Source organism: Episyrphus balteatus, chromosome 3 (assembly GCF_945859705.1).
Source record: "Episyrphus balteatus chromosome 3, idEpiBalt1.1, whole genome shotgun sequence".
NCBI lineage: Eukaryota > Metazoa > Arthropoda > Insecta > Diptera > Syrphidae > Episyrphus > Episyrphus balteatus.
The window spans coordinates 11,287,719-11,301,976 of NC_079136.1; the positions used below are offsets into that span (position 1 = coordinate 11,287,719).

General features: G+C 28.6%; 1 protein-coding gene across 1 annotated transcript in view; it reads right to left on the reverse strand.

Annotated features, from left to right (window-relative positions):
* Positions 1–14,258, reverse strand: part of LOC129915691 (T-cell leukemia homeobox protein 3) — a 42,848-nt gene that overhangs the window by 5,325 nt on the left and 23,265 nt on the right. The window contains exon 3 of the mRNA XM_055995344.1: positions 11,416–11,644. Within this exon, the coding sequence (XP_055851319.1) occupies positions 11,416–11,644 (229 nt within the window). The remainder of the gene's footprint in view (positions 1–11,415; positions 11,645–14,258) is intronic.

Consider the following 14,258-nt stretch of genomic DNA (forward strand, 5'->3'; position numbering starts at 1 on the left):
GCCAACCAATAAGACGACAACTGGCTTGGGTACAGTTATTACACAGCTGATGTTTTCCCCCGTAAATAAATTGAAAGGAAATATATAAATTAATAAAAAAAAAAAAAATAAATCATCATGATTCCGTGAGTATATCTCAAATGCAATCAACAAATTATTCACACTTGCAGATCGCTTAGTAAATGATAATATTTTTATATTCACGATAAAAAAGAAAAAAGAAAGACCTGAATTTATGAAAATTAAATGCAATTTGTAAATTTTAATTTGTAAAAAATTTGTTGTTTTGATTAGTATGATTATGATGACTGCGCATTGAGATTCGCGATAGTAAAACTAGTTGCGTGTTGGGAATCTAATAAACACAAATGCATGTCACATGATATAATATTATTAACTAGTTTTAGATCAGATAAGATTATAAATAGAATTAATTCAATTTGTTTTTTTTAATTAGTTATAGAAATGGATAAGAATTATAATTTTGTATTACAAGCAGAATAATTTAAACCCAAGAATTGAATTTTCATTTAACTGAATTATTTTTAAGAAATAGCATGTTACCCTTTTTTTATAGGCTTGGTTTTACTTTACTTTTATTTAATTTTATAAAAAATTCCCATAAATAAATTGGCTTATGTAAATATTTTCACTTTTGCATTGCTAAAGTTTGAAGCTCAGCTCTTTTGTTTTTAAATTAAAGAACGCAAAGATTCTTTTTATTCTGGTTTAAATATTTTTAAAATCAACCCAGATTAAAAGTAAAAGGTACAAAAGACAAGAAAAGATTAAAATATTGAAATTGGCAACCTACTTTAAACTAAGTTCGACCTTTTAATAACGATCTTCAACGAAAAAAAAAAAAACATTAAATTAAAAAACATGTACCTAACAAATCAATAAATACCAACAAATCAAAGTCTGCATTAATTACACATTAATTATTATTGACAGATCGATAAGATCGCGATTGAAAAAAAAAAACACTGAATTATTTATGAACTCACATCCAGATGGCAGTTCGTATATACAATACACACATTCAATCTGTCATGTTGTTAAAGTCCAACTTACAAGAGTATCTTAATAATTAATTACATTACCTATACGAAATACGAGAAACAATAAAACACATTCTTTTTTTTGTTCATTCACTCCACCGAGTATAAGGACATTTAATTAATTTGTTTCATTTCATGTTATTCGTCAAGTTGAGTTTTTATATTCCTAATCCAAGTGGGGTAATCTGTCTTAAAAGCAAAAACGAGATGAAGAAACAAAAAAGCAAATACAAGAAAATAAAATAATCATCAACTTTTCTATTTCACTGATACAAACACAGAAAATACAACAAGAGAAGAATTATTTGTATGTATGTTTGTGTAGCAAAAAACGTTGCACGTCTTTATACCGCAAAACGTTGCCACATTCACCTGTCTATCTGTTATCCTTTTATACTAACTTGATTGCTGGAGCATGTTTTATTTTTTATGGCTAAAAGGTTGGGTGTGGGTATGATGGAATAGCACACGGAAGTATGCAATAGCTATTGTTATATTTTTTTCTGTCTTCTTCACATCGCCATTTTCATTGGATTTTTATATCCGGAACGAGAATGAAAGAACAACAGCCGGAAGTAATTGGATTAAGTGATGTACGTATACAAAAACAAAGACGGGTCGATAAAAATATAATATGAAAAAAATATACAACTTTCCACTTGCTAAACACAAACCGGATCAGATACCTACATAAAAAATAAAAAAGCTTGTTTCATCCCCTAAAAATGATTATTATAATCAGATATTAAAATATTAAAAGCCGACATAAATTTACCCAAACAAAAAGTATTATATAAACGACAACGATGCCTCTGGTGGCGGCAGCAAAGCAAATATTGTAATTAAAATCTTACCCCTATTAAGTGAGGGTGCTGTAATTAGCACTTAAGACATTACAATTTGCCAAGAAAGTATGGTCATTCACATTAAAATGTAAGTGGGTTCGTTTTTAAGACATTTTTGTGGATTGGTGGCGACAATAAATCTTGGGAGGGATTTTCTCTGTTTTGTCTCACAAACAGAACTTGGGGATTAAGATTGTAATAAATTTAAGTGTGATGAACGATTTCTAAGGCGTTAACAGTTTTTATATACAGCAGATAATTTGACTCTTGTAGTTGGCAAATAGTTCGGTTTGTTTTATATTGTAGTAAAATTTTGTTTTATAGCTATTCTTAGTTTGCAAATTGATCCATTGTTTTAGTTCGGCTTTGTTCCATTTTTACCTACAAAGTGTTTGTTCACCAAAAATTTAAGAAGATGAAGACATAGACAGTTACCACGGGGTTGTATTCTATTTTTTGTACCGATTCTATAAGAAATGATGGGAGCCGATCTCCATTCAGCTATAAAAAAAATTTTGTTTTAACACGATAACGTTGTTAGATGCAGCTTTAACACAGATTTTCATACCTTCCATTTTGTAACCTTTTGATATTTGTAAATATGAAATTATGTTTCATTATACATCAAATGAGGCGGACTAATAAAATTTGTTTCTAAAGTTCGAAGCTCAGCTCTTTTGTTTAAGTTTTGCATGGTTTTTTGTAAAGATGACTTCCATATTAAATTAAGGGGAAATCCAATAAACTTAAGATAAAAATCTTCTTATAACATAAAAATAAGAAAATTTTCATCTTAAATTAAATGGATTTCCGCTTAATTTAAAGACGGCAAAAAAAAATGCAGAAATTCACTTAATTTTAGGTAGCTTTTTTCTCCGCATATTTTCATGTTTCTTAAAAACCCTTTCAACGTCTAAACAAGTTTCAACTGATATAATTAATTTTTTTTTTCTCAACAAGGAACTTGAGATTTTTAAGATTTGTAAAAATATTTAAAATTCAAAAAAATTCAGACCTTACGTGATGAAATGGCAAACTACAATATATACAAAATATTGTGACACTGATTAATCTGCAAAAGTTAATTACCTACAACTCCCATTGAACCCTTTACAAATACATTTCAACAAAGTTAAATCAAAAAATCATTAGACCGCATTTCAATCCCCAAAAAACAACCAAAGATTTTATCTTCATATCCTAATTGCTCATAGAAAATTTTCTTAATTAATTTCTTTTCCCAAAAATTAAGTATTAACCCTTGCAAAAATGATAAACTACTTTTCCATATGCAATTACTCTTAAAAAAACTTTTATACAGACCCTCAATTTATTTGTAAACTTAACTTCATAATAATTCTATATATCTTTACTTATACAGTTACTTAAGATATCCCATATATACTAGTCAAAAAGCTATATAAGTTTATCCAAGATGTTGAAAACCAAACAAAAGCAATTTATCAAAGTGCAATGGCTAATGCCACAACATTTTACAACGTCCTAATCAATTAGCTCGAAGATTTATTTTCTTCTCTATGAAAAACATTACTTTTTGGACAAAATCCCCAAGATACTTTTTGTTTTGTGTATACCTACGAAAAGTATCTTTTTATCCCCTCGACCGTAACCAATTTACAAAATAAAAGATAACAGCTTAATTCAAAATTTAGAAGTGTGTTTTGTTTCATTCATAAATATATACAAAAGTACGGTACATATAGGTGTATTATTTGTATGAGGGCGGTAGTTGGGTTTTCATTTCATTATCTTTTGGCAAAAACGCTCTTTGCCTCTGAGAAAATAATTTATTAACTTTTCAGCACCGAAATTGATAAACGTTTGTTTTTATACACACATCTGTGAATCTTATAAGACTCTCACAGACCACAACATAAAGATAAATTTAATGAACGACGAAGGAAGGTGCGAATCAAAATGGAATAAATTAAAACACGTGTTAAATAATGTGTGAGTGTTATACACACACTATAGAGCTCACTATTTTTAACTGTGCTGTGATGGAGCTTAGGTTTTGGTTGTAATTTATCGTTTTCAAAGTTGGAAAAATGGTATCAAAATGCCTTACATCTTAATAGGTAAGCATAAAAATCTATAAATGTTTTGGACGATATTTACAGGTACACATTTACAGTAGAAGTTCTGGTTTTGGATATCCTCAGTTTTATTCAGAAAAAATTGAAGAATGAGGTTAGAAAATGCGAAATAAAAAAAACAAATACCGAATTTGTAAATTTGTGAAATGCATATAATTTTTAATTTGTCAGTGCTTTAGGCAAATAAAAAAAAAAAAATGTGCAATTCTCCGTTTATTAGAGATTCTACTGTAAATATTTTTGTTTTACCTCAATAATCTTTAATAGTTGTCTTTGAATTTTAGAAAAATAAATTAAGTTTCGTTTTTCGTAAATTGATTGTTATTATGCCTATCAAAAAACATGAAAACTTGTTCATAAGTTTATTTTTAAATAGAACTTATCATGACAATCTATTGGGAAGGTCTTAAAATGAAAATCAAAAAAACTTATTTAACTGAGACGATTTAGTAGACACACTTTCTGTTCGCTTAACATCATCATTGTCAATTAAATTAATATGGCTAGACGTTTTAGTATTTTATTATTGTAGATTGAAAAATAAACGATCTTAAAATAAATGGATCGAGTTATTTAAATAGGAAAGTGTTTAAGTTTTATATGTTTACGTATACTTGAAATGTTTAAGTAAAAATGGGAGAAAATGCCAAAAATGGAATCTGTCTTAATTTTACATTTATGATGCTTATAAATTTAAGTAAATTATATCACAACAAAAACATTACTGTTAAAAAAAGAGCCAAGTTATCCTATGTTGAAATAATAAGGAAGTATTTATGTTGAAATTATGCTGGCACAAAAAGTATTGAGATATAAAAGTGTACCAAGTTCTAAAGCTTGGGTTCTAATTCGTATCAATAAAATTTTGATTGCTTACTTGACAATTTTTGTTTAAAATACCGATTTTTAAAGTTATTTCAAAAATTTGCCACGTAAACAATCAAAATTTTATTGATACGAATTTGAACCCAAGCTTTAGAACTTGGTACACTTTTATATCTCAATACTTTTTGTGCCAGCATAATTTCAACATAGGATAACTTGGCTCTTTTTTTAACAGTAATGTTTTTGTTGTGATTTCACTACTTTTTGCAAGGTATGGCTGCAGAATTGAAAATCTCTACCTATATTTGCTGAAAATTCAGTGAAAATGGGCGGTTGCCACGCCCCCTGGCTGAAATTCTCAAACTTTAATTTTTTTCCTTTGTATAAACTACCATCTCTACCATTCTACCAAATTTCAAGATTCTACGATAATCAGAAGTGCTCTATAATAATTGATGAAAATTCGGCGAAAATGGGCGGTTACCACGCCCCTCAGTCGTGCCATTCTTCGTTTTTGGCGACAAAATTCATTTGCACGGCCATTTCTGGACGAAAAGTCATGAAATTTGGTGCACTGAATGATTATAGTATGGAGAATACGAAAAGGCTGCCAACTTTTTTTTATTCAAAATGGCGGCTCCAAAATGGCGGAAAGAATGAGCGTTAAAATAGAATTTTCATTTTCAAAACAGTATATAAGCAAGAAATTGGGCTAAAATCATGTCAAAAAGAAGTTAGATTTAAGATTTAAGACTCATAGATTAATATTCATTACAAAAAAATCAAAAAATTTGAAAACAAAGTCCAAAAAATGCCAATTTAGTAAAACACACTTTAAGACCTCTAATTACGCTATTTCATGCATTTTTTTTTAATTTATCACAATTTTGAGATCTCTTCTATTTATGTTTTATAAGAAAATTGAAAATATTGGGGTTATATGGTTGCCAACTATGTTTTTAAGTAAATATAAGAAAACATGATATAATGAAAAGTTTCAATGTCCAATAAAACTGAGAATTTATTTTTTCCGTAAACCAAAATATGCTTTTCTAATAGATTTTAGCATTTTAAATTCAAATCCGGAGTCAAAAAAAATCTATGACGTCACGTTTCGAAGATATAAATTAATTTTGATCTGCTTATATCTCAAAAACGTGACGTCATAGATTTTTTTTTACTCCGGATTTGAATTTAAAATGCTAAAATCTATTAGAAAAGCATATTTTGGTTTACGGAAAAAATAAATTCTCAGTTTTATTGAACATTGAAACTTTTCATTATATCATGTTTTCTTATATTTACTTAAAAACATAGTTGGCAACCATATAACCCCAATATTTTCAATTTTCTTATAAAACATAAATAGAAGAGATCTCAAAATTGTGATAAATTAAAAAAAAATGCATGAAATAGCGTAATTAGAGGTCTTAAAGTGTGTTTTACTAAATTGGCATTTTTTGGACTTTGTTTTCAAATTTTTTGATTTTTTTGTAATGAATATTAATCTATGAGTCTTAAATCTTAAATCTAACTTCTTTTTGACATGATTTTAGCCCAATTTCTTGCTTATATACTGTTTTGAAAATGAAAATTCTATTTTAACGCTCATTCTTTCCGCCATTTTGGAGCCGCCATTTTGAATAAAAAAAAGTTGGCAGCCTTTTCGTATTCTCCATACTATAATCATTCAGTGTACCAAATTTCATGACTTTTCATCCAGAAATGGCAGTGCAAATGAATTTTGTCGCCAAAAACGAAAAATGGCACCACTGTGCGCCCCCTGAATTGAAAATCTCAAATTTTCGATTTTTTCCTTTGTATACACCACAAGTCCTATCACCATGTAAAATTTCAAGTTTCTACGATAGCGGGAAGGTCTCCATAATTTTGATGATCTGTCAGGGAGTCAGTGAGCCAGTTACGGTTTTCGCGATTTTTGAAGTCCTTTATCTCAGAAACTACTCATTGTAAGAAGCTGAAAGTATTAGGTATATCTTCTAAATTACATAATGACAGTCATCTCTAAAAATATTCTTTTGAATGCAGTTATCATGTATGTTCATATCAAACACCACTAATATTGAACAAATACATAAACATAAGAATGTCATTTTGTTTATATTAATGGTCTTAACTTTGAGTGTTTTGGATGATTCCCAACAGGGAAAATTGAAATTTGTTTTTTTTTTTTTGTGACAGTCCTTACCTTTTGTAACCTAAATGTTAATATTAATAAGACATTTCAAAAAATTATTTTTGTATGTATTATGAAAACATTTATTTTTTTACAATTTTCCAAAAACGGACTGTTTTTGAAATTTTGCATACCAAATTATTTATGATCCTGAACTTTGCGGACAATTTGTCTGCTGAGGTTTGGACAGCCACCAAAGTCGCAAAACTCGTCTGATTTTGAAAAATTAAACGGCATTCGCTTCGTTAAATAAAAATCTAGGGGCGATATTATTTAGTTTTTTTTATTTGTCTTAACAAAAAAGTTATGGCCAAAAAACACCAAAAAATTAATTTAAAAATGTTTGGACTTTCGTCAACACTATAATAATGGACACATTTTCATAAAATGAAAGCCATTCGCTTTGTTAGATAAAAATCTAGGGGCGATATTTTTTAGTTTTTTTTATTTGTCTTAACAAAAAAGTTATGGCCAAAAAAATCTAGGGGCGATATTTTTTAGTTTTTTTTTATTTGTCTTAACAAAAAAGTTTTTTGGCCATAACTTTTTTGTTAAGACAAAAAAAAAAAAAACTAAAAAATATCGCCCCTAGATTTTTATCTAACGAAGCGAATGGAGTTTATTTTATGGGTCCATTATTACAGTGGTGACGAAAGTCCAAAAATGTTTAAATTAATTTTTTGGTGTTCTTTGTGTCTTTTTGCCTATAACTTTTTTGTTAAGACAAATAAAAAAAAACTAAAAAAAATCGAACCTAGATTTTTATTTAACGAAGCGAATGTCGTTTAATTTTTCAAAATCAGACGAGTTTTGCGACTTTGGTGGCTGTCCAAACCTCAGCAGACAAATTGTCCGCAAAGTTCAGGATCATAATTATTTTTTTTTTTAATTTTTATTTATTATCTTATATATTTTTATATATAAAAATGGCTCCAAAAATGTTTGAAGTTTTTTCTCTAAGAAATTTCTTGCTATACCTGCAAAGAGTTAAATTGCAAAACATAAAAAAAAATGTATAATGTTAAAATCAAGTTTTATATTATTTTTTAAAAGAAGTTTTGATTTTTATATTCTAAGCAACTTTTTTCATAAGAGCAACTGAGGTTCTTAGTGGAAACTGAAAATGGAGTTTCAGCTTATAATTAGCGATTATTGAAAGTATAAAACAACAAAATATGAGTTAGTTTAAAAAAATTAGAATTCTTACTTACAAAATTTATTTCGAAAACTTAAGTGAAAATGGTAAGTTGAAAATATTAATTGAATGAAAGAGAGCACAATTTCTTAAATGTGTACACAAATACTTTACAAAAACAAAAGCTTTCGAATCGTGCAAAAATCTAAAAATATATATTAATTACTAAAAGATTCTATATCGACAGGAAATTCAATCTTTTTAAAAAAAATAACTTTACTTAAATTTTTAAATTAGGCTTGCTTTCAAAGCTATAGCATTCGAATGCTGTTTAATACATATAACAATATTTTTAGATTGCTGAAGTTATTGGAAAAACATCCCTGAAAGTCTCTACAAATAGTTACCATTTGGGATTTGATCACTTTTTGGAAAAAACTGTAAAAATATAGCATTTTTTATGTGTTTCAAACACCCTGTTGATTGTTTTTTTTTTTAATCAAATTCAACTTGAATTAGACAATATGGTTATTTTAAATGTTTTATTTTAGTTCTTTTTATACACCAACATGTTATTTAATTGAAAATTCAGACGAATTCCGGGCTATGGTGGCGTATGCGTAACATTTTTTTTTTCTATTTAGACAACAATTAGAGTATAAAAAATAATTTTCTTAAAAACAATCGTTTTTGGAAACTAAAAAAAATTGACTCATTTGGTAGAAAATTGCTTATTGCTTATCGGAAAAAATAGCTTTAAAAATTTGATATAATAGATAAAAGTATTTTTTTTTTTATTAAATCAGTAAATTTTTTTTAAGCATAACACAAAAGATATTCTTATAAAAACAAAACAAAAAATATACCAAAGTTCCAAATTTTTCACTCTTCGATTCAATGTGCAGAAGGTACAATGTGTGATGAGGTACCTACAATGTGTGATGAGGTAGGTAGTTTTAATCTGCAAAACGCGTTTTGTATCAAAGTAGGTCTACTCAATGTTTAAAGTAGAGTTTTTCGACCCATTTTACAAATTAACGAAAAACAAAACATGATATAGTTTAAAATATCAAAATATCTCGATAGTAATATCAATTTGATTAAAAATTTCAACTTTAAGCATATCGCAACTCAAAAAATTCGATTTTTCAGGAGAAGTAAAATAAGAATTTGCTCTCTAGCTACAATTTTTTTTTGAGTTGTCCCACTATCCATCTCAATTTACAAAAATTGTAACAAAAAGCTATTGGAAATGAAAATCGCTTTAAATTGTTAAGGTGAAGAGGTTTATTTTGTTCTTCAATCACTTAAATTTTGAACTTTTCTTATAATTTTTGAATTTTAATTGAGAACATTTATAAATCGTAATAACATCAGTAAGGTAAAAATGCAAGCGTCGGTTGCCTCCAGATCCTTTTTTGGAATTATTTTCCGTATTCATTGTATTAATATCAACAATAATAGATTGTAAAGTAAATAACTTTATTATTATAAAAGAAATTATCATTTCTCTTATGGGATAGGTTTTATTACATATTATGAACAACTTATCAATGTTAACATGAAAAAATAGTCATACGAACAAAAAAGGTACCTATTAATGAGCATTAGGTACCTATAACTCTATTTCCAAAAAACAAATGACTTAAAAAAAAAAATAATTATTAAATGATTGCACATTGACAAAGCACAAATGTACCTAATTATCCCTATTTATTAAATTACCCTAAACACGCAATCATTCTAACACGAATAACTTACCACGAGAAAGAATTAACAAAAAAAAAAACTATTTTAATTTGTCATGTGTACTTAAAACTTCTACAACCTGTCGTGTATAAATGCAAATAGTTTTTTCTTCAAACTAAACTATCAACCTATTAACTAAATCACTTTTTTATTTTGATATGTTTTTTTGTTGTTGTTGTTATAATCGACTACGACTATGTGGGTTCAAACGAAATGTAATTTTCGCCTTATCAGCAATCAAATTAAATGACATCCGTAGAACTACAATTCCACTGCCATATCAGGTTGGCAGCCATATTTAAATCATTTTTTTTCTGTGAACTACTAAAAAAAAACACCCCCGCAATTTGTAGTTGAGTAAACATAGAAAATGAAACTCATTGTACAAATGAGGAAATCATGTCAAAACGCCATTTTTATTCAAAATGAACTTTTATATTATAGAGAATAGAAATGGAACGCGACTATTAGTAAAATAACTCCCTCTATTTGTCAAAAAAAAAAAAAAAAAAAAAAAACAAAAAACCTGGTATCTTAAAGACTAACAAGTTGACATGTTTGGAGAGAATTAAATTGCTCAGCTTATAATCCGTCCACGAGTAGAATGATTAAACTTTCATGCGTTCTGCAGTTTTTTAAGGGTTGATAAATATTTAATAAAGGTTTTTATTTAGCCAACCCTTACATTAAACAAAAAAAAAAAAAAAAACTTTATTCCAAAAATTCAGAGAAAAGTATATGTATAACAAAGGCAAACAAAAACTGATGGCATCCGCATTTGCTATTTGTGTGTTGACAAAATAACACAAGCTTTGCTTTATCCAACACATCTTCACAATATAACCAGGTAAAAACTGGATACAGTTTATTTTTTTTTTTTTTTGTCTTTTGTTCAACCCCTATAACGATAATCTACTCCCATTATCTTCTTATAAATATTAAATGACATTTTAAAATGCCGAGGACAAAAAGTTACATTTTTATGTTTTTATATATTTTTGAGTCATTCAAACACCGCTGCCGCTACCGCGTCCACAAAGGGGGTGGTCGTATGTCCTCCTGCTATACCAACCAACTACCCCATCTACCAAAAACCACTTTGCTAAACAAGCGACACACAGAAAAACAAATTCAAGTTACGGTATAAACACGTATCTGTACCGTCAAAGAAAATGTAAAATGTTTTGTTGAAAGTTGAAATGGCGAAATGGTGGCGGTGGTTGCTGTGAGGATATAATTTTTATAAAACTTTAAATTGCTTCTATACAGACGTCACAAACACTTGGTTTTTTAAAAGTATTTTGACTTGACTTTTGGGGGTAAGAATTGTCTAGAAATGATAGGATTTGTCTTGAGAAAAAGTCGAGCAAATCAATCTTGACAAAGGTTTAGTATATTCAAAAGGGTACATATTTCCATTCCTGAGCTTAAGTCTTAGATAATTTAGACCCTTCGTTAGAATTTAATAAATATAATTTGAACTCACCTCCATTTTGTTCTTCGATTTTGAAACCACGTTTTCACTTGTGCATCTGTCATTTTAAGACCTCGCGCCAGTGCAGCTCGTTCCGCCGAAGCAAGATATTTTTGTTTGTGAAATCTTTTCTCCAATTCGGCAACTTGAATGCGGGTAAATGATGTTCTTGGCTTTTTTCGCTTTGGTGGCGTTCGATTTTGGTATGGGTGACCAATTCGACGGGCAATGGGAAACGCAGCTGAAATTCAAATAAAAATAGATATTTTCAACTTTTTTTTTTTAGTATAAGGTCAACAATAAGGTCAAAGTTTTGAAATGAGTTACTAAACCAAAGAATAAAATCCTCAATAAAATTAAATAAGTTGTAGTATTGAAAAAAAACTATTTTTTTCTCAGAACAAATTCACAAATCAAAAACAAATATTTTAGACAATCAAGTCATATAACTCTGGGAAAAACTGTCGAACTGCTAAGTTTGAGTTTACGAGTATCTTTTATCTTTCCTAAACGGTTTTTTCACATCACGCAGTTCTATGTAAAACGTTTCAGTTCTTGCAATTGCTGGAAAACGTGGGGAAGCTATTCACAAGTCCTGTGGTTCGTTGCATATAAAAGATTTAGTAAACCGAATAAGAAAAAAGCAACTTAGAGAAAGAAACCGTTTTCACCGATAACCTAGATAAAAAAAACTGGGATCAAAATATGGTAACAAATATTTCATTTATGGCATAAACAAAGCATTTATGCACTACCTACGTATACGCAAATAATTTAAGTAAAAGGATTTTTTTTTTTTTTTAAAGTCTCTAAAAATCAAAGTAACGCTCATGAACTCTATTGCAAGGGTCTTTTTTTTTTTTAGGGAATCGAAAATTTGGGTTTATTGCAAAAAGCCAACTTAAAAAATAAAAACAAAAATGTTTACAGTTATTAACGGTACCTACCATAGAACGGATTTTTGATTTATGAATTTCTCGTAAACGGTATAGATGATTTCAAACAAAATTTTTATACAGTAACGTCAAAGTAATCGTTAGTTTAAAAAAATAAAAAAAACACATATTTTTGGATTTTTTAAAAATATTTCATAATATTGTTTTGAAAAATCAATTTTTTGAAAACAAGTTGATGAATCTTATCGAAATTTCGTTGTAATGTGTTGAATAATATTTTCTGTAAAATGGCATACCAACTTTTTTTTGAAAAATGTTTTTTTATATGTAAAAAATTATTTTTTTTTTTTGAACGGCTCTAACGATTTTCAATCCTTTTTTTACTAAAAAATTCCTTTTTATACCAGAAATCAAATGGCATACTTGGTTTTGGGTAAAAGATGATTTAAAATGATGTTTAATTAATTATAAAAACAGATTTTATATATTTTTTTACATTATCAGAAATATGCTTTAATGAAATCTAATTATAATTTTAACTAGTTTTTGTCCATAAAATGCTTTAAAATAAGAGCTACCTTTATCATAGCAGCACGTACGTTCGACCCCAGTCGTGCATTATATTATTTTATTTACTTAGAGAATTTTTAGTATGCGCATTTTAAATTCAACAATTTTCAAAACAAGGAACACCACAGACGATTTTAGACAAATAACTCGTTTATTTCTTGATTTTTTTTTTTTTTTTTTGCATTCTTGACACTAGATAATGTATGAAAATTTCGGACGCTCATTGGGTTATTATTATTAGTAACTGTGCTGAAAATCAGAGTAACCACATTCGACCCATGGTCTTCTTCTACAGAATGGACAAGGTTACTGGGTTATAATGAAACTGAAACTTTATACATTTTTATGGTTTTATAACGTACCCTAAGACAAATGTAAGTATTAACTGAATTATACGTACAGATATAAGCTTTTTCAAAGTATTTATAAAATAGTTTAAATGAATACAAAAGAACACAACAAAAAAAAGATATTCCTTTTTCATTAATAATTAAGTTTGCTGCTCAGCTCTTTCGTTTCTAATATCGACTGGCTTGTTTTTGCATTTATCTTCGGAAAGCAAAATGGAAATATTTGATTTATTTAATAAAATTGAGTTTATAGTGATTTATATACCCGTGCTAAAACGTAGGCGGAGCAGCCTTATTATCAATAGATATAATAATGTAGTACAAATAGACTTCATCTTCAAATGTCGACTTTTAATTTATTTTTCCTTGAACATATACGAGTATTTTAACTATTTTTTTTTTAAAACAATAATACAACATTTTATATAACATTAAGTCTTTAAGACAAAAATAATGACCACTCCATTTTAGAGAAAAATCCATTAAATATCCATGACAGCAGCCTCAGGGGATTTTTTGTGTTTTATTTATTACATGTAACGAGACTTGAGTGCCATGCACAAAATTCGCTAATCTATTTCACTTTCTTCCAAAGGCCACATTCAACCTCTATAGAATATAATATGGACTGGAAACATATCGGATCAGGTACCGAGGGTCAAAAGCAAACATACAAATTAATTGCCAGTGTCAACTTGGCAAATGAAAACTGTCTCAATATAAGCAAGCGTGCGCCACATTTCGTTGTGTGTCATACAAATAAGGTCTTAGCGTTTCATATAGCATCTCCCTGAGGCGCCAATAATTGTACTTCTCCCAGGCTATTAAGATAAAAACTCGCGGACTGTGAGGTTCCTTTTTAAAAACAGTCTGTATGTAAATACTCTGGTATACAGATGTGGTGAGACTGAGACTTGGTCGTCGCGACCAAAACCAATGCCAATGCGACGAAAAAGCCGACCGAGGCTATAGACTGTGTCTCCAAAACAATTTCACCGTCGTCTTGGTCGTCGTCGTCGTGGTCGTTGTCGTCGATGTC